Source organism: Rhinopithecus roxellana, chromosome 20 (genome assembly GCF_007565055.1).
Source record: "Rhinopithecus roxellana isolate Shanxi Qingling chromosome 20, ASM756505v1, whole genome shotgun sequence".
NCBI classification, from domain to species: domain Eukaryota; kingdom Metazoa; phylum Chordata; class Mammalia; order Primates; family Cercopithecidae; genus Rhinopithecus; species Rhinopithecus roxellana.
In genome coordinates, this window is record NC_044568.1 from 63,786,742 (window position 1) to 63,804,823 (window position 18,082).

General features: G+C 46.5%; 1 protein-coding gene across 6 annotated transcripts in view; it reads left to right on the plus strand.

The window, feature by feature from the left end:
* Positions 1–18,082, plus strand: part of PDPR (pyruvate dehydrogenase phosphatase regulatory subunit) — a 47,746-nt gene that overhangs the window by 4,648 nt on the left and 25,016 nt on the right. For 2 of the 6 annotated variants that reach the window (XM_010382955.2, XM_030925397.1), the window contains 7 exons: positions 3,267–3,525; positions 10,638–10,771; positions 12,170–12,251; positions 12,345–12,508; positions 13,802–13,923; positions 14,687–14,804; positions 15,559–15,708. In XM_010382955.2, coding sequence (XP_010381257.1) covers positions 3,302–3,525; positions 10,638–10,771; positions 12,170–12,251; positions 12,345–12,508; positions 13,802–13,923; positions 14,687–14,804; positions 15,559–15,708 — 994 coding nt within the window. In that variant the 5' untranslated portion in view covers positions 3,267–3,301. Of the gene's footprint in view, positions 1–3,266; positions 3,526–10,635; positions 10,772–12,169; positions 12,509–13,801; positions 13,924–14,686; positions 14,805–15,558; positions 15,709–18,082 lie in introns of those variants that run through there. The other 4 variants (XM_030925399.1, XM_030925400.1, XM_030925401.1 and 1 more) reach the window with 4 other exon arrangements.

Sequence of the window (18,082 nt, forward strand, 5' to 3'; positions counted from 1 at the left end):
TCGCTGAAAGTCATACAGCTAGTGAGAGGTGGGGATATTTTCAAACCCAGACCTGTCCGCCCCCAAAGCCTGGATTCCCTGCTGTGCTGGCGTGTTGCTTCTCTGATTGGCAAACAGACCATTGTGCAGCGTGGTAAGTTCTGTGCTGGGAGAAGTGCAGTGTGCTATGGGAGAACATAGAAGAGCCACCTAACCAAGTTTTGGAGAAGGAGGGGGAGAGTGTCAGATAAGATGTCAAAGAGGGGGCTGGGCGTGGTGGCTGATGCCTGTAATCCCAGCACTTTGGGAGGCCGAGGCGGGCAGATAACAAGGTCAGGAGAGCAAAACCATCCTGGCTAACACGGTGAAACCCCACCTCTACTAAAAAATAGAAAAAAATAGCCGGGCGTGGTGGTGGGCACCTATAGTCCCAGCTACTTGGGAAGCTGAGGCAGGAGAATTACTTGAACCCAGGAGGCGGAGCTTGCACTGAGCTGAGATCACACCTCTGCACTCCAGCCTGGGTGACAGAGCGAGACTCCATCTCAAGAAAAAAAAAAAAAAAAAAAAAAAAAAGATGTCAAAGAGGCTGTGACCTGAGGAGATTACCTGTATTTGTGGAAGGGGTGGCAGGAACCGTGCCAGGAGGGAACAGCATGCACAGAACCTGAAGCTGAATAGAACATTCACGCCTCACCTGATATGTTTGAGGAATTACAGGTTGTTCAGTCTGACTTGGTCAGAGTGTGGGGAGAGAAGTGAGACCACAGATAAGAACCAGACTGTGAAGGATCTTGCACTTGATATGAAAAGAGTTTTGCCTTTTTCCTGAGAGCATCAGAAAGTCATTAAGGCTAGGTGTGGTGGCTCACGCTTGTAATCCCAGCACTTTGGGAGGTGGAGGTGGGTGGATCATCTGAGGTCATGAGTTCGAGACCAGCCTGATCAACATGGTGAAACCCCGTCTCTACTAAAAATACAAAAATTAGCTGGGCGTGGTGGCGTGCACCTGTAGTCCCAGCTGCTCAGGAGGCTGAGGCAGGAGAATTGCTTGAACCTGGAACATGGAGGTTGCAGTGAGCCAAGATCACACCACTGCACTCCTAACTGCGCGACAGAGGGAGACTGTCTCAAAAAAAAAAAAAAATGCTGAGGAAAAGGAGCAAAAAGGGAGGGAAACATTGCAGGTAGGTGAAAGAGACAGAGCAGTTGATGGAGCTAGGGTCAGGAGAAGAGAGGAGGAAGTGGAATCCAGGGCACTTGGGGGAGATTAACTTTCCAGTAGATAAAAGAAGGAAGGAAGAGATGGTGGCAGATGCAAGTGGGTCTATAGGAAGGGTTTCAGGGAATGAGATGAGACAGGTTATCTCCTTAGAATGAGGGAAGAAAGGAGGTGAAGTTGAAGGTTGAGAGAGGAGCAGCTGGGCTCTGAACCTGAATAGACAGAGGTCTGCCTGTGGCTTAACATGTGCTAGCCTAAGCCACCAAGGAGCAGGACAGTTTTCAAGTCTAACCAAGTGGTCACGGGTCAGAAGCCAGGAGGTTGACATTGAGGTCAGTGGGACGGGGCTGGCCATTAGGCAGTGGCAGTTCCCCAGGAGAGCTATGTTGCCACTGGGACAGGGTAGAGAGAATGTCAGCAAAGGGGTGGGTGCTTGCCTTCGGAAAGGTATTCTAGACGGTGCAGTAGAGTGGCTTGAAGGGGAGGAAAGCAAAGAGAGCCTGGGTCATGGGAAATACAGTGGTCACATGGAGATGAGATTATGGAAAGACTAGCTGGGTAGAGAAGCTTCTGTCTTGAGATGGGGCTTAATAGAGACCAGGGATGAGAGGCATGGTGTCATTGACAAGCTGGCCAAGACAATTTGTCTCCAGTTGGATGGGATGTCGGCCTGGACACAGTCTGTGCTTGCATTGGTTGCAGTTGTGAGAGTCCTCTGTGATGGATGGACATAGATACCTTGGGCTTGGACAATTTGGGCTGACTGTGGCGTGTCTGTGGGTCCTGTGGCTGGCAGTGGAGGCGGTAAGGAGGTGACTAGCAGTGAGCTGCCCTGAGGCCCCCGTGGCTACCGCCTCTCATCTCAAAGTCCTCATCTCCTGTACACATGACTGCATAGACAGCCAGTAGGTCTTTCGTTCTTCAGTTTCTTAAAACTTGAACGGTCATCTGTTTTGCTGATAGATTAAGTTTATTAAAACCCTGCCTTGGCCAAGGGCGGTGGTTCACACCTGTAATCTCAACACTTTGGGAGACCAAGGTGGGAGGATCACTGGAGCCCAGGAAGTCGACTCAGTTCTTCTTAATTCTACCATGTGCTCTCCACAATGGAGCCAGACCTACCTTTGAAAAACAGCCCCCCGCCCCCATGCCAAAAAAAGCAAAGAAAAGAAAAACATCCCAGATCATTTCCTTCCCCTGCTAGGGATTTCCCTGCGTTAGTGATTTTCCTTTGTACTTTGAATAAAATTCCAGCTCCTGCTGATGGCACCCAAGGCTGTGTGTCACTGGCTTCCGCCTGCCTCTGCAGCATTGTCATAGATGGTCTCCCCACACTCCCCGTATTGTGTGCGTACGGGCCTCCTTTTTGTTCTTGGTCTGTCTTACCTCAGGGCTTTTGCACATGCTCATCTCAGTGTCTGCCAAATGTGTAGCTCGTTCCTTATCCTTCAGGTCTGTTTCCAAGTGTCACTTCCTTGGAGGCTATTTCTGACCATACTATTTTAAATATGCCCCTAGTTACTCTATCACATTAGCTTTGTCTACTTGTTTTATTTGTATATTTATTTGTATATTGATTGGCGCTCTCCTTATTCACACACGCAAACTCTCAAATGTAAATTTCATAAAGATGGACTTCCCTGTTCTTTTTTTTTTTTTTTTTTTTTTTTTTGAGACGGAGTCTCGCTCTGTCGCCCGGGCTGGAGTGCAGTGGCCGGATCTCAGCTCACTGCAAGCTCCGCCTCCCGGGTTCACGCCATTCTCCTGCCTCAGCCTCCAGAGTAGCTGGGACTACAGGCGCCCGCCACCTCGCCCGGCTAGTTTTTTTTTTGTATTTTTGAGTAGAGACGGGGTTTCACAGTGTTAGCCAGGATGGTCTCAATCTCCTGACCTCGTGATCCGCCCACCTTGGCCTCCCAGAGTGCTGGGATTACAGGTGTGAGCCACCACGCCTGGCTGCCCTCAAATATTTGCTGAATGAATATTGTTCTTTGTCAAATCCCTTTCTCATTAATCCCATGCACTGAGTTGAATGGCATGAAATATGTTTGGTTTCTCTGTCTAGTTTAAATTCCTGAGATCTAGTTGGTGAGAGACGTGATGTCCTACCGGTTGCTGTCAGTTGTTGGAAGACAAAGAGCCAGCCCAGGATGGCAGAACTGGTCCTCTGCAAGAAACAGCGCGTCAGCTGCGGAGGCACATTCCATGGCCCTGCCCACCCAGGCACAGGTGGTCATCTGTGGAGGTGGAATCATGGGCACATCTGTGGCCTATCACCTCTCCAAAATGGGGTGGAAGGATATTGTCCTTTTGGAGCAGGGCAGGTAAGGATCAGACTGCATTTGGCTCATGGCTGTGCTGCTCTAATCTAAGATTCCCTCTCCTTTCAGAGATACTGCCCCACCAGTAGCGAATCTAAATGTTGCTAAGTAGCATGAGAAGAAGCAAGGTGGAATCTCCTGAGTTTTGTTGATGATGACTAGTAATGCTCATGTTCTCTGATTTTTAGAGAGTTGGCAAATTTCCTTTTCCGTTCTTTCTTTTTTTTTGTTTTTGTTTTGGTAGACAGGATCTCACTTTCTTACCCAGGCTGAGCTTGAATTGCTGGCCTCAAGCAGTCCTCCCACCTTGGCCTCCCAAAGTGCTGGGACTATAGGTGTGACCCACTGTCCCCAGCAACATTTTAGACTTTGACAGAAATTTGTGTTTGTAAATAATGTGGATTGCATTTAAGCAAAGTAGACAACTGCTTGTGTTCGCTTAATTGCTAGGTTCTTAACACTGTTTGTATTCCCCAAAAGAAATATGCTCTGTAGACTTAGTTTCTCTGTGCTGGCCTTCTTTTAGGTCAAGTATTTTCTGCTCTATTGGCTTGTAAGCTAAATCCCTTTATATTAATTTGTAATAGTTACAGAGATTACAGAATGGATTCTTATAATCCATCATTACTATTATACCACTACACAAGTAATGTTAGATTCATACAACAGTATTGGCCGGGTGTGGTGGCTCATGCCTATAATCCCAGCACTCTGGGAGGCTGAGGTGGGCACATCACCTGAGGTCAGAAGTTTGAGACCAGCCTGACCAACATGGTGAAACCCTGTCTCTACTAAAAATACAAAAATTAGCTGGGCATGGTGGTGTACAATTATAATCCCAGCTACTCGGCAGGCTGAGGCAGGAGAATCGCTTGAATCCGTGAGGTGGAGGTGGCAGTGAGTGGAGATCATGCCACTACACTCTAGCCTGGGTGACAGAGCGAGAGTATGTCTCAAAAAAAATAAAAATAAAAAAAAAAAAGACCTTTCACTCTGATAATTCTCAACCTGTGTTTAGCTAATGTTTTCTTTTTTCTTCCTTTTTTTTTTTTTTTTTTTTTTTAAGAAGGGGTCTTGCTGTGTCACCCAAGCTGGAGTGCAGTCACACTATCATGGCTGACTGTAGCCTTGACCTCGTGGATTCAAGCAATTCTTCTGTCATAGCCTCCCAAGTAGCTGGGACTGCTGACATGCACCACCATGTCTGGTTGATTTTTGTATTTTTTGATAGAGATGGGATCTCCCTGTGTTGCCTAGGCTGTTTTCTTTTTCTTTTTCTTTTTCTTTTTTTTTTTTTTTTGCGCCAGAGTCTTACTATGTCATCCAGGCTAGGGTGCAGTGGTGCAATTTCCACTCACTGCAGCTTCTGTCTCCTGGGTTCAAGCGATTCTCCTGCCTCAGCCTCCCGAGTAGCTGGGATTATAGGCGCCCACCACCACACCTGGCTAATTTCTATTTTTTTAGTAGAAACAGGATTTCAGTGTGTTAGCCAGGCTGGTCTTGAACTCCTAACCTCAGGTGATCCACCCATCTTGGCCTCTCAGAGTGCTGGGATTACAGGTGTGAGCCACCACACCTAGCCTAGGCTGTTGTCTTATGATCAGACTCAGATTAGAGACTTTTGTAAACACGCTGTATTGAGATAAATTTTGCATACCATGCCACTCATCCTTGTTAAGTGCCGAATTCTGTTCACAGAGTTGTGCATCCATCCTCACAACCAGGTCATATATTTTTGGCAGTAAGACCACAGAAATTAGGCTGGACTCTCAGCAGTGCACCACATCAGAAGATGTATAGCTGTCCTGTCTCACTTCTGGTAGTGATAACCCTGGTCACCCAGTTATATTGGTGTCCTCCAAGCATCTCTAGCACAGAGACCCTGTTTTCTCCCTTTATAATGGGCCAGTGCCCTATGAGGAGAGATGGATTCTGAGATTATGCCAATATCCTGTTCATATCAGTTCGTATCAGACCTCCACCTACCGGGCTTAGCATCCATTGACAACTGTTGCCTGAGTCAGCCACCACCATGATGATTGACAAATGGTGATTTTTTGATCATCCTTCTACATTTATTATAGTTGGCATATTGCTGTCAGGAAGAGATTTCCTTCTCCCCCATTTATTTACTCAGTTCTATGTCTGTATACACACACACACACACACACACACACAGTCACACACATTAGTTTAGACTCATGGATTTCTATTTTATGCAGTGGATACTTTTTTTTTTTTTTTTTTTTTTTGAGACAGAGTCTTGCTCTGTCACCCAGGCTGGAGTACAGTGACATGATCTCGGCTTACTGCAACCTCTACCTCCCGGATTCCAGCGATTCTCCTGCCCCAGGCTCCCAAGTAGCTGGGACTATAGGTGCGTGCCACCACACCTGGCTAATTTTTGTATTTTCAGTAGGGATGGGGTTTCACCATGTTGGCCAGGCAGGTCTTCAACTCCTGACCTCAGCTGATCCACCTGCCTTGGCGTCCCAAATGCTGGGATTACAGGCATGAGCCACTGCACCTGTCCTGCAGTGGATACTTTTAAGAGCAAAAGTGAGTTTTGTTTTTGTTAATGTTTTTGAGACAGGATCTCACGCTGTCACTCAGGCTGGAGTGCCGTGTTTCAATCTTGGCTCACTACAACCTCTGCCTCCTGGGCTCAAGTGATCCTCCCACCGTAGCCTTGTGAGTAGCTGGGACCACAGGCATGCGCTACCACGCCCGGCTAATTTTTTGTATTTTTGGTAGAAATGTGATTTCACCATGTTGTTTAGGCTGGCTTCAAACTCCTGGGCTCAAGTGATCCATCCACCTCAACCTCCCAAAGTACTGGGGTTACAGGTGTGGGCCACCACACCTGGCCTCATAATGCTTCCTTGATGTCAAAGTCTGTCTCCTATCTTTTGAAATCCTTTTAAATTTAATTATCAGGTATTTCCACAAAAAATGATAAACTAATTTCAGTGTAAATGTTTGTAAGTGGAAGACCCTAGGGAGGTTCATTTTTGGGAGGCCAAGGCGAGTGGATCACCTGAGGTCAGGAGTTCGATACCAGCTTGGCCAGCATGGTGAAATGCTGTCTCTACTAAAAATACAGAAATTAATTGGGAGTGGTTGTGCACATCTGTAATCCCAGCTACTCGGGAGGCTGAGGCAGGAGAATTGCTTGAACCCAGGAGATGGAGGATACAGTGGGCCAAGATCATGCCATTGCACCCCAGCCTGGGCAACAGAGCAAGACTCAGTCTCAAAAAAAAAAAAAAAAAAAAATTATGCCTCAGCTGAGTGCAGTGGCTCATGCCTATTATCCCAGGACTTTGGGAGGCCAAGGTGGGTGGATCACCTGAGGTCAGGAGTTCAAGACCAGCCTGCCCAACATGACAAAACTGTGTCTCTACTAAAAATGCAAAAATTAGCTGGGCATGGTGGCATGCGCCTGTAATCCCAGCTACTTAGGAGTCTGAGGCAGGAGAATTGCTTGAACCTGGAAAGCGGAGATTGCAGTGAGCCGAGTTTGTGCCACTGCCCTCCAGCCTGGGCAACAGAGTGAGACGGTCTCAAAAAATTATTATTACTATTATGTCTTATCAGTGACTTATGAAATGGTTTTATACTCCCCTTTATCTATAATTGTTCCTCTTCTCCATCTTCACTATTGTTCTCATAGAGCAATGATTCTTAAATCTGTCTGCACAGTAGAATCAGCTGGGGAGCTTTTAACAATTACCAATGCCCAGACCTCTCCCCAGAACAAACCAGAATCTCTAAGGGTGAGCCAGGCATCAGTATTTTTAAAAGCTTCCTGGGGAACTCTAATGTACCCCCAAGGGCAAGAGCCACTGTCAGAGCTGCTTGAGGAGTGCTATCCCAGCAGAGACGTCACCAGAGCTATAGGTGCTGACCACCAGCCAGATAATGGAACTCCCACCTGGGGTGGAGCTCCACACAGTTACAAAGATGATAGAAAAATCTCTTCAGGGAGCTGACAATCTTACGTGGAAAATATAATTATTAGAGTAAATACAGTAAACTCAAGTGACAGGCATGCTGACACAGATGGTAGTTCATTTACTGAGTAATAAATAATTTGGGGAAAATGACCTTCTTAGAACCCCCACCTGTTTTCTTGACATACGAGTCCCTTGCAAAACTGGGTCTTTGGGCCCTAGCATTACTGGAACTTTTTATATTCTGTTGCTACCACAAATTAGAGAACTTTTTTTCAATGTAAAGTTTATGTACTTTTGAGTGGGCAATGTATTTATATGATTCAAAATTGAAAATATGTAAAAGAGGCTGGGTGTGGTGGCTCATGCCTATAATCCCAGCACTTTGGGAGGCTGAGGCACGTGGATCATCTGAGGTCAGGAATTCAAAACCAGCCTGGCCAACATGGCAAAATCCCATCTCTACTAAAAATACACATTTAGCCAGGCATGGTGGTGCATGCCTGTAATCCTAGCTAGTTGGGGAATGAGGCAGGAGAATCGCTTGAACCTGGGAGGTGGGGTTGTGGTGAGCCAAGATCATGCCATTGCACTCCAACCTGGGTGACAAAAGTGAAACTCCGTCTCTTAAAAAAAAAAAAGGCCGGGCGCGGTGGCTCAAGCCTGTAATCCCAGCACTTTGGGAGGCCGAGACGGGCGGATCACGAGGTCAGGAGATCGAGACCATCCTGGCTAACACAGTGAAACCCCGTCTCTACTAAAAATACAAAAACTAGCCGGGCGAGGTGGCGGGCGCCTGTAGTCCCAGCTACTCGGGAGGCTGAGGCGGGAGAATGGCGCAAACCCGGGAGGCGGAGCTTGCAGTGAGCTGAGATCGGGCCACTGCACTCCAGTCCGGGCGACAGAGCGAGACTCCGCCTCAAAAAAAAAAAAAAAAAAAAAAAAAAAAATTAGCTGGGCATGATGGCGGGTACCTGTAATCCCAGCTACTCGGGAGGCTGAGGCAGGAGAATAGCTTGAACCCAGGAGGCAGAGGTTGCAGTAAGCCAAGATTGTGCCACTGCACTCCAGCCTGGGTGACAATAGCGAAACTCAAAAGCGTCTCAAAAAAGAAAAATAAAAAGAAAGAAAGAAAGAAAATATGTGAAAGAGTGTACAGGAAAAAGACTCCTTTTCAATCTTCTTTTTTTTTTTTTGAGATGGAATCTTGCTCTGTCACCCAGGCTGTAGTGCAGTGGTGCAGCCTCAGCTCACTGAAACCTCCGCTTCCTGTGTTCAGGCGATCCTACTGCACCCTCCGCCTTCTGGGTTCAGGCGATCCTCCTGCCTCAGCCTTCTGAATAGCTGGGATTACAGGTGCCCACCACCATGCCTGGCTAATTTTTGTATTTTTAGTAGAGATGGGGTTTCGCCATGTTGACCAGGCTGGTCTCGAACTCCTGACCTCAAGTGATCTGCCCACCTTGGCCTCCCAAAGTGCTGGGATTACAGGCGTGAGCCACTGCACCCAGCTCTCAATCTTCACTTCTTTTTTTTTTTTTGAGACGGAGTCTCGCTGTGTCGCCCAGGCTGGAGTGCAGTGGCGGGATCTCAGCTCACTGCAAGCTCCGCCTCCCGGGTTCACGCCATTCTCCTGCCTCAGCCTCCTGAGTAGCTGGGACTACAGGCGCCCGCCACCTCGCCCGGCTAGTTTTTTTTTGTATTTTTGAGTAGAGACGGGGTTTCACCGTGTTAGCCAGGATGGTCTCGATCTCCTGACCTCGTGATCCGCCCGTCTAGGCCTCCCAAAGTGCTGGGATTACAGGCTTGAGCCGCCGTACCCGGCCCCTTCAATCTTCACTTCTAACAAAAAGCTTTCCTCTCTGGAGGGAAGTTAAGTTCTAGTTACATTCTCTACTTCTCTAAGCAATTATGTGTTGGTAGGTTTGTGTATGTGTGTATGGATATTCGTTTATTATATTTTTTCCCTTTTTTATATGAGTGGGAGCACACCTTACACACTGTTCTTCACCTTGCTTTTTCACTATGATTGTTCCATGTTGGTACATAAAGACCTTTTCATTCTGTTTTTTATAGCTGCATAGTATTCCATTGTATAGATGAATTCCAAAATTTTATTTTATTTTAGAGATGGAGTCTTGCTCTGTTGCTTAGTCTGAAGTGCAGTGGCACAATCTTAGCTCACTGCAGGCGCAAACTTTTGGGATCAAAGGATCTTCCTGCCACAGCCTCCCAGGTAGCCTGGCTAACTTTTATTTATTTATTTATTTTTTAACTTTTATTTATTTATTTTTTTTTGAGGCAGAGTCTCGCTCTGTCGCCCAGGCTGGAGTGCAGTGGCGCAGTCTTGACTCACTGCAAGCTCCGCCTTCCGGGTTCACACCATTCTTCTGCCTCAGCCTCCCTAGTAGCTGGGACTATAGGCGCCCGCCACCATGCCCAGCTAATTTTTTGTATTTTTCGTAGAGACAGGTTTTTACCGTGTTAGACAAGATGATCTCAATCTCCTGACCTTGTGATCCACCCACCTCGGCCTCCTAAAGTGCTAGAATTACAGGCTTGAGCCACTGCACCTGGCCTTTATTTTTATTTATTTATTTTTTATTTTTTTGGTAGAGACACGGTCTGGTTATGTTGCCCAGGCCAGTCTTCAACTCCTGGCCTCAAGTGATCCTCCTACCTCACCCCCTCAAAGTGCTGGGATTACAGGCATGAGCCACTGTGCCTGGCCTAAACTATCCAAAATTTTAAATCTGTCTCATATCAGTGAACATTTTTCTCACCTTGTTGTCCACGCTGGAGTGCAGTGGTGCGATCATAGCTCATTGCAGCCTCTACCTTCTGAACTCAAGCGCTCCTCTGGCCTTAGCCTTCCAAGTAGCTGGGACTACATGCATGTGCTACCATGCCTGGCTAATTTTGTTGTTGTTGGTAGAGAGGGAGTCTCCCTGTGTTGACCAGGCTGGTCTTAAACCCCTGTCCTCAAGCAGTCCTCAGTCCTCGTACTTTGGCCTCCCAAAGTGCTGGGATTGTAAGTGTGAGCCACTGTGCCCAGCTTGTTTCCATCTTTTGGTATTAGAAACAGTGCTATAATAAGAAACCTTGACATTGTATTCACAGATAGGTCAGTCTACCTAATAGCATTTTGCATCCATCCTGCAGGCTGGCTGCTGGCTCTACCAGGTTCTGTGCTGGCATCCTGAGCACTGCCAGGCACTTGACCATTGAGCAGAAGATGGCAGACTACTCAAACAAACTCTACCATCAGTTAGAGCAAGAAACAGGGATCCAAACAGGTAAGCAAGTGTCTTCCGTTTACTGTTTTGCCTGTCCCTGAGACTGTTATATTCAGTTCTGTATCTGGTCCTCTGCCAGGTTTGCCTGCTGCTTTGGTAATTAAGACTTGGGTTGGCCGGGCGCGGTGGCTCACGCCTGTAATCCCAACACTTTGGGAGGCCGAGGCGGGCGGATCACGAGGTCAGGAGATCGAGACCATCCTGGCTCACATGGTGAAACCCCGTCTCTACTAATAAATTAAGAAAATATGTAAATTATCCTGACTGTACTTCTTTTGAAAATAAGATACCAAATTGCTTCAACTTTTTCTTCATAAGAATTAAGAGTCATTGCATTTTAGGAGGATTGTCATTGGCCCAAGTGTAACTATGGTTCTATATCAGGTGTGTTGATTACAAACAACAGGAATTGACTCTGGCCAACTTAGAGCTTGTTGGGAGGAACTTGGGGCCTGTGGAGTTGGTAGGAGGCTGCCAGCTGGAGGCAACCTGGAAGCCAGGATGTGGGGACTGCACCGCAGGCAGTCCCTCAGCCAGAACAGGAGCAGCCTGGTCTGGACGATGCTGCCCTTGAGATGGTGACCTCTAGCCATTCACCTATGTGCTCAAGACGGACTATTTCAGGAGGGTCTGATTGGATAAGCTTAGGTCATGTGCCCACTGTTTGGCTATACTGGGGAAGAAGAAGGGAGAATCTGACCCTTGGTACCTGATGTAATTGTGAGTGGCCTTTGCCAAGGATTACACTCCCCCAAGACTAGGAGGAGAAAGGGTGAAATTGCCTAAAAGGGGGGAAGAATAGGGATGGGTTCAAGGTTGAATCCCTGCCCAAAAGCATCTTTTTTTTCTTTTTTTTTTCAAGACAGAGTCTTGCTGTGTCGCCCAGGCTAGAATGCAGTGGTGCAATTCTGACCCACTGCAACCTCTGCCTCCTGGGTTCAAACAGTTCTCCTGCCTCAGCCTCCCAAGTAGCTGGGATTACAGGCATGCACCACCACACCCAGCTAATTTTTATATTTTTAGTAGAGACAGGGTTTCAACATGCTGGCCAGGCTGGTCTCAAACTACTGACCTCAGGTGATCCGCCCCCCTCAGCCTCCCAAAAGTGCTGGCATTACAAGCGTGAGCCACTGCACCTGGCCTAGAATCTCATTTGATTCTCACAACCTCACAAAACTGTTAGCTGAGAATGTTTGGTTAGGGCATGGAGCCTTAGCACGTCTGAAGTTCTTAAAATTTTGCGAAGAAGCTCAGAGAGGCTGATTTACCTGCCCAAGGATATTGAGTGGCAGTCCCAGGATTCATCACAGGTCTTCTAAGCTATAATCTAGTGCATTTTCTACTCTTCCATCCTACATTTGGTCTGATCTGTCTCATTTGGGCTCATTTTTCTTACAGGTTACACAAGGACAGGCTCAATCTTTCTGGCCCAAACTCAGGACCGACTGATCTCCCTGAAGCGCATCAACGCAAGGCTGAAGTACGTAAGAGTCTAGAAGCGTGGCCTGACTTTACCACACTGGCCTCTGCCAAAGAGCCTGTGAATGTCATTGTCCCTTGTGTTCTGTGGCAGTGTCATAGGTATCCCTTCTGAGATCATCTCCCCCAAGAAAGTGGCCGAACTTCACCATCTCCTCAACGTGCACGACCTGGTGGGGGCCATGCATGTTCCTGAGGATGCAGTGGTGTCCTCTGCTGACGTGGCTCTTGCCCTGGCAAGTGCTGCCTCCCAAAATGGTGAGCAGGTTTTTGCATTTTCTTAAGATGAGTTAGCAGGGAAGGTGTTACCTAAGGAAGTGTCTCACAGTAGGCAGTTCCACCAGCTCAAGTCTGGAGAGATTATCCTGTTTGGGTACTCAGCTTCCATTTTTTGAACACTGTGTCTTTTAATTTTGTTTATCTGTTAATAAATGTTTTCCCTCAGGGCCACATTTTTTAAGTTCCAAAGAACTGCTTTTAGTGCTAATTAATGCCCCTTTTTGGAGACAGAGCTTCACTCTTTTCTCCCAGGCTGGAGTGCAATGGCACAACCTTGGCTCACTGCAACCTTCACCTCCTGGGTTCATGTGATCCTCCTGCTTCAGCCTCCCGAGTAGGTGGGACTACAGGTGTGCACCACTACACCCGGCTAATTTTTTTGTGTATTTTAGTAGAGGGGTTTCGCCATGTTGGCCAGGCTAGTCTTGAACTCCTGACCTCAGATGATCCACCCACCTCGGCCTCCCTAAGTGCTGGGATTACAGGCATGAGCCACTGTGTCTGGCTGATTAATGCCTTTTGGACTTAAGGTAATATTTTTCCCCTACAGGACTTGACAAGTTCAAGGTGAAAACATACCTTGGAAGTTTAATCCACACCTGAAACCATGAGCCCGTGTTGCACTGAATGAGGGAAAAACTTACTAGTGTCCAGGGTATCATATCCATGGTATGAGCAGGTTACCACTTAAGGCGCCTTTTTTACATCCTCTCCTCTCTTTTCCATAGTCTGTGATTCCTGGAATTTAATTATTGCATTTCAAAGTCTGTTTTTAAACTGACTTGCTATTTTCAACCTTGAGCAAGGCCCATTTACATAGTCTCAGGATGTGATTCTAGGGTTGCTTTTTTTAATTAAAGCATTGAGCCGGGTATGGTGTCTCATGCCTGTAATCCCAGCACTTTGGGAGGCCAAGGCAGGCGGATCACCTGAGGCCAGGAGTTCAAGACCAGCCTGACCAACATGGTAAAACCCCATCTCTATTAAAAATACAAAAATTAGCCGGGCATGGTGGTGCACGCCTGTATTCCCAGCTACTTGAAAGGCTGAGGCAGGAGAATCACTTGAACCCAGGAGGCAGAGAGCAAGCCAAGATTGCACCACTACATTCCACCCGTGGCGACAGAGCAAGATTCCGTCTCAAAAATAAAATAAAGTAATAAAGCATTGACTTGACTTTGTCAGTGTTTCTTTTGGGTGGAGAACCTGCTGCAGATGTCTACATTCTGGTACATCAGATGAAGCACCAACTCTTTCTTTACCTTGGAACAGGTGTTCAGATCTATGACCGGACATCTGTTCTTCATGTAATGGTCAAAAAAGGTCAAGTTACTGGAGTGGAGACAGATAAAGGACAGATTGAATGCCAGTATTTTGTCAACTGTGCCGGCCAGGTAGGTCAGCACCAACACTGGGCTCTAATTTTCTTATTTAACGTTTGTCTCCAAGATTTTTTTGGTGTAGAGAAGTAAGATTAGTATTGCGATTGATTATACAGATATCAGTAACTACACTGTTTCTTGTAGGGTATTCTAAATCAGAAACCTATACTTAGTCCAAAATAGAAGCATGTGTGACCTTGTCCTTCCTCCATACTGGGCTGACGGGTGCTATCCTGGTCAGGGAGGCCAGCAAATGGTCAGGCATTGACGTGAATCCTTGGTGCTGGGTCTTGGTGTTACATTTCATTCTACAACCTAGCAAATAACTTATTAGGCTATTTGATTGTGTCAGGAATGTGGACACTAATTTCCAGGACACTGCTTCTTTCAGAGCAGGTTGGCTCTTGCCTTCCATGCTATGATCCTGAAGTGAACTAAGAAATACTTTCGCCGTGTGAAGTTCATTTAGTGATTGCTCTTTGGGGTTTGTAGTTGAACCCAGGCATTTTATCGAAAGGACCTCCTTTGGTTCCCATGAGCTCCTTTGACTAGCTGGTAAATATCTCTTCCTTTGATCTCAAAGTAATTTCTATGGCTGAAAAAATGTAGTATTGCTCCCCATCCAAATAATTGAACTAAAGCAGGCTGACTTCCCACACTTGACACTGTAGCAAGAGCACACATAAGCCACTTGGAATTAGTCTCAAGAGGCTGAACTTGCTCATTTGTGTTTCTGTTCCTCTTCCCACCTACAAATCAACCTGTCCATTTGTAGTGGGCATACGAGCTGGGTCTGTCCAACGAGGAGCCGGTTAGTATCCCGCTACATGCCTGCGAACACTTCTACCTCCTGACTCGCCCCTTGGAGACCCCTCTGCAGAACAGCACACCAAGTGAGGACTTGCACTTTTTAAAAAAATCTTGTTTCTTTGCCAGTATCCTGTCCTTTGAAAAGGAAAACTTTCTGCTAAGGACAGACTGTGTCTGAAAGAGTCTTTCATTTCTAGAGCGTGTTACAGGGAGGTGGACCCAATTCTGACTTTTCTTTATTAACTCTTTATGAAAGGATAGCCAAAATTTCCATTAATAAATTTTTTTTGTTTTTTTATTTTCATTTTTTATTTTCATTTTGCAAGCTAATTTTAGTCCTAAACAGAGGTCATTGAGAGTATTTGGACTGTCATGTTGGCTTTTTGACTTGAATGCTATAGATTGTAGAAATGTCATAGGTAAACAATAGAGTTAGGTGAGTTAGTGGTTCCAAGCACTGTAGGAGAGAGTTCTCACATCCTTTTGGTGGTCTTCATGCCTAGAATGGGCTCTGCAATCCCCCTTTCTGTTAAACTTTCGCTTGGCACAGTGGGAGTTATGTGGTTTGCTTGTGGGGTCTAGTCAAAGCTTCTAGGAAAGGGATAATCAGAGAAGCAGTCTCCACTAAAAGTCTAAATGGGAGGATCTTCCCCCGTGACCTCAAAAGGTATTTTAAAGCTAATGAATGCCTGTGTTCATTGAATGTTCTTTCATTAATAAAGCCATTAATGGGATGGGTGTTTTTGTTTGGTTTTTCTGTCCATTTAGAAAGCTAACTTGCCTCTAAACCCTTGTTTTTTCTTCCACTCCCCACTCCATGTCATTTCTCCTCCTCAGCTATTGTGGATGCTGATGGAAGAATTTATATTCGGAACTGGCAGGGTGGCATCTTGTCTGGGGGCTTTGAGAAGAACCCGAAACCAATTTTCACTGAGGGCAAGAACCAGCTGGAGATTCAGAATCTACAGGAAGACTGGGATCACTTTGGTATGTGAACTGCGTTATAACAATACTGCCTTATATTTGTCTAAGATGTAATATTTATCAAAGTATTTTCAAGAATAGTTGCTTGTTTAATTATTATAACAACACCATGGGGTACAACAGTGGTTATAGACAGTGAGTTTGCCTGGTCTAAGGATGAAGTTACTAGGTAGCAGATTCAGGGGGCTAAAATCTTGTTTACTGGACATTTGGCTTATTCTTTTTAAATTTTATTTGATTCTTAGTTTTACTTTTTTTTTTTTTTTTTCTTGAGACAGAGCCTTGCTCTGTGGCTCAGACTGGAGTGCAGTTGCACAATTATAGCTCACTGTAGCCCCAAACTCCTGGTCTCAGCTTATATTTTTTTCTTTTTGGTAGAGACATGGTCTTGCCATGTTGCCCAGGTTGATCTCGAACTCCAAGGCTCAAGTAATCCTTTCACTTTGGCCTCCCAAAGTGCTAAGATTACAGACGTGAGCCACTGTGCCTAGCCCTTTGTGTGTGTGTAGTCATCTCTACCATTTTGTGTGTGTGAGATGGGGTCTTGCCCTGTCACCTAGGCTGGAGTGCCATGTCATGATCATAGCTCACTGTAGCCTCAAATTCGTGAACTCAAGCGATGCTGCCATATCAGCCTCCCAAGTAGCTGGGACCACAGGTGCTTGCCACCACGCCCAGCTAATTTTTAAATTTTTTGTTGAGATGGGGTCTTGCTGTGTTACCCAGGCTGGTCTTGAACTCTTGGGCTCAGTCAATCCTCCTGCCTCAGCTTCCCAAAGTGCTGGGATTACGGGCATGAGCCATCATATCCAGCTGCTTTTTTTTTTTTTTTTTTTTGAGATGGAGTCTTGCTCTGTTGCCCAGGTTGGAGTGCAGTGGCCGGATCTCAGCTCACTGCAAGCTCCGCCTCCTGGGTTTATGCCATTCTCCTGCCTCAGCCTCCTGAGTAGCTGGGACTACAGGCGCCCGCCACCTCACCCGGCTAGTGTTTTTGTGTTTTTTAGTAGATATGGGGTTTCACCATGTTAGCCAGGATGGTCTCGATCTCCTGACCTCGTGATCCGCCCGTCTCGGCCTCCCAAAGTGCTGAGATTACAGGCTTGAGCCACCGCGCCCGGCCCCTGCTTATTCTTTATTCATCTAAAATCATTGCTGAGATTTTAGGTTTTAGGAGGAGACTGCTTTCAGTAGGACTTCATATAAAATTGAAGTGCTCTTTAGAAAACAGAAATGTTGGCCGGGTGCGGTGGCTCACGCCTGTAATCCCAGCACTTTGGGAGGCTGAGATGGGTGGATCACAAGGTCAGGAAATCGAGACCATCCTGGCTAACATGGTGAAACCCCATCTCTACTAAAAATACAAAAAATTAGCTGGGCGTGGTGGCAGGCGCCTGTAGCCCCAGCTACTCGGGAGGCTGAGGCAGGAGAATAGCGTGAACCCAGGAGGTAGAGCTTGCAGTGAGCCTGGGTCGCGCCACTGCCCTCCAGCCTGGGCGAAGACTCCTTCTCAAAAAGAAAAACAAACAAACAAACAAAAAAACAATTATTTTTGGTTTGTTTTGTTTTTCAGAATTGTTTTGTTAGTGTAGTGTTTTATTAAATTTTAAAATAATTTTATTTATTTATTTATGTATTCATTCATTCATTTTGAGATGGAGTCTCGCTCTGTTGCCCTGGCTTAGTACAGTGGTGCAATCACAGCTCACTGCATCCTCTGCCTCCTGGGTTCAAGCAATTCTCCTGCCTCAGCCTCCTGGGTAGCTGGAATTACAGGCTTACACCATAATGTAGAGCCAATTTTTGTGTTTTTAGTAGAGATGGGGTTTCACTATTTGGCCAGGGTAGTCTTGAACTCCTGACCTCAAGTGATCTGCCTGTCTCAGCCTCTCAAAGTGCTGGGATTACAGGCATGTGCCACTGCACCTGGCCTTTAAGGCCTATAATCCCAGCACTTTGGGAGGCTGAGGCGAGTAAATCACCTGAGGTCAGGAGTTTGAGACCAGCCTGGCCAACATGGCGAAACCCCATCTCTACTAAAAATATAAAAATTAGCTGGGTGTGGTGGTATGCACCTGTAACCCCAGCTACCCGGGAGGCTGAAGCAGGAGAATTGCTGGAACCCAGGAGGCAAAGGCTGCAGTGAGCTGAGGTCACACCACGGCACTCCAGCCTGGGTGACAGAGCAAGGCTCCGTCTGAAAAAAAAAAATTGGCCGGGCACGGTGGCTCACGCCTGTAATCCCAGCACTTTGGGAGGCCAAGGCGGGTGGATCACGAGGTCAGGAGATCGAGACCATCCTGGTTAACACAGTGAAACCCTGTCTCTACTAAAAAATAGAAAAAGTTAGCTGGGCATGGTGGTGGGCACCTGTAGTCCC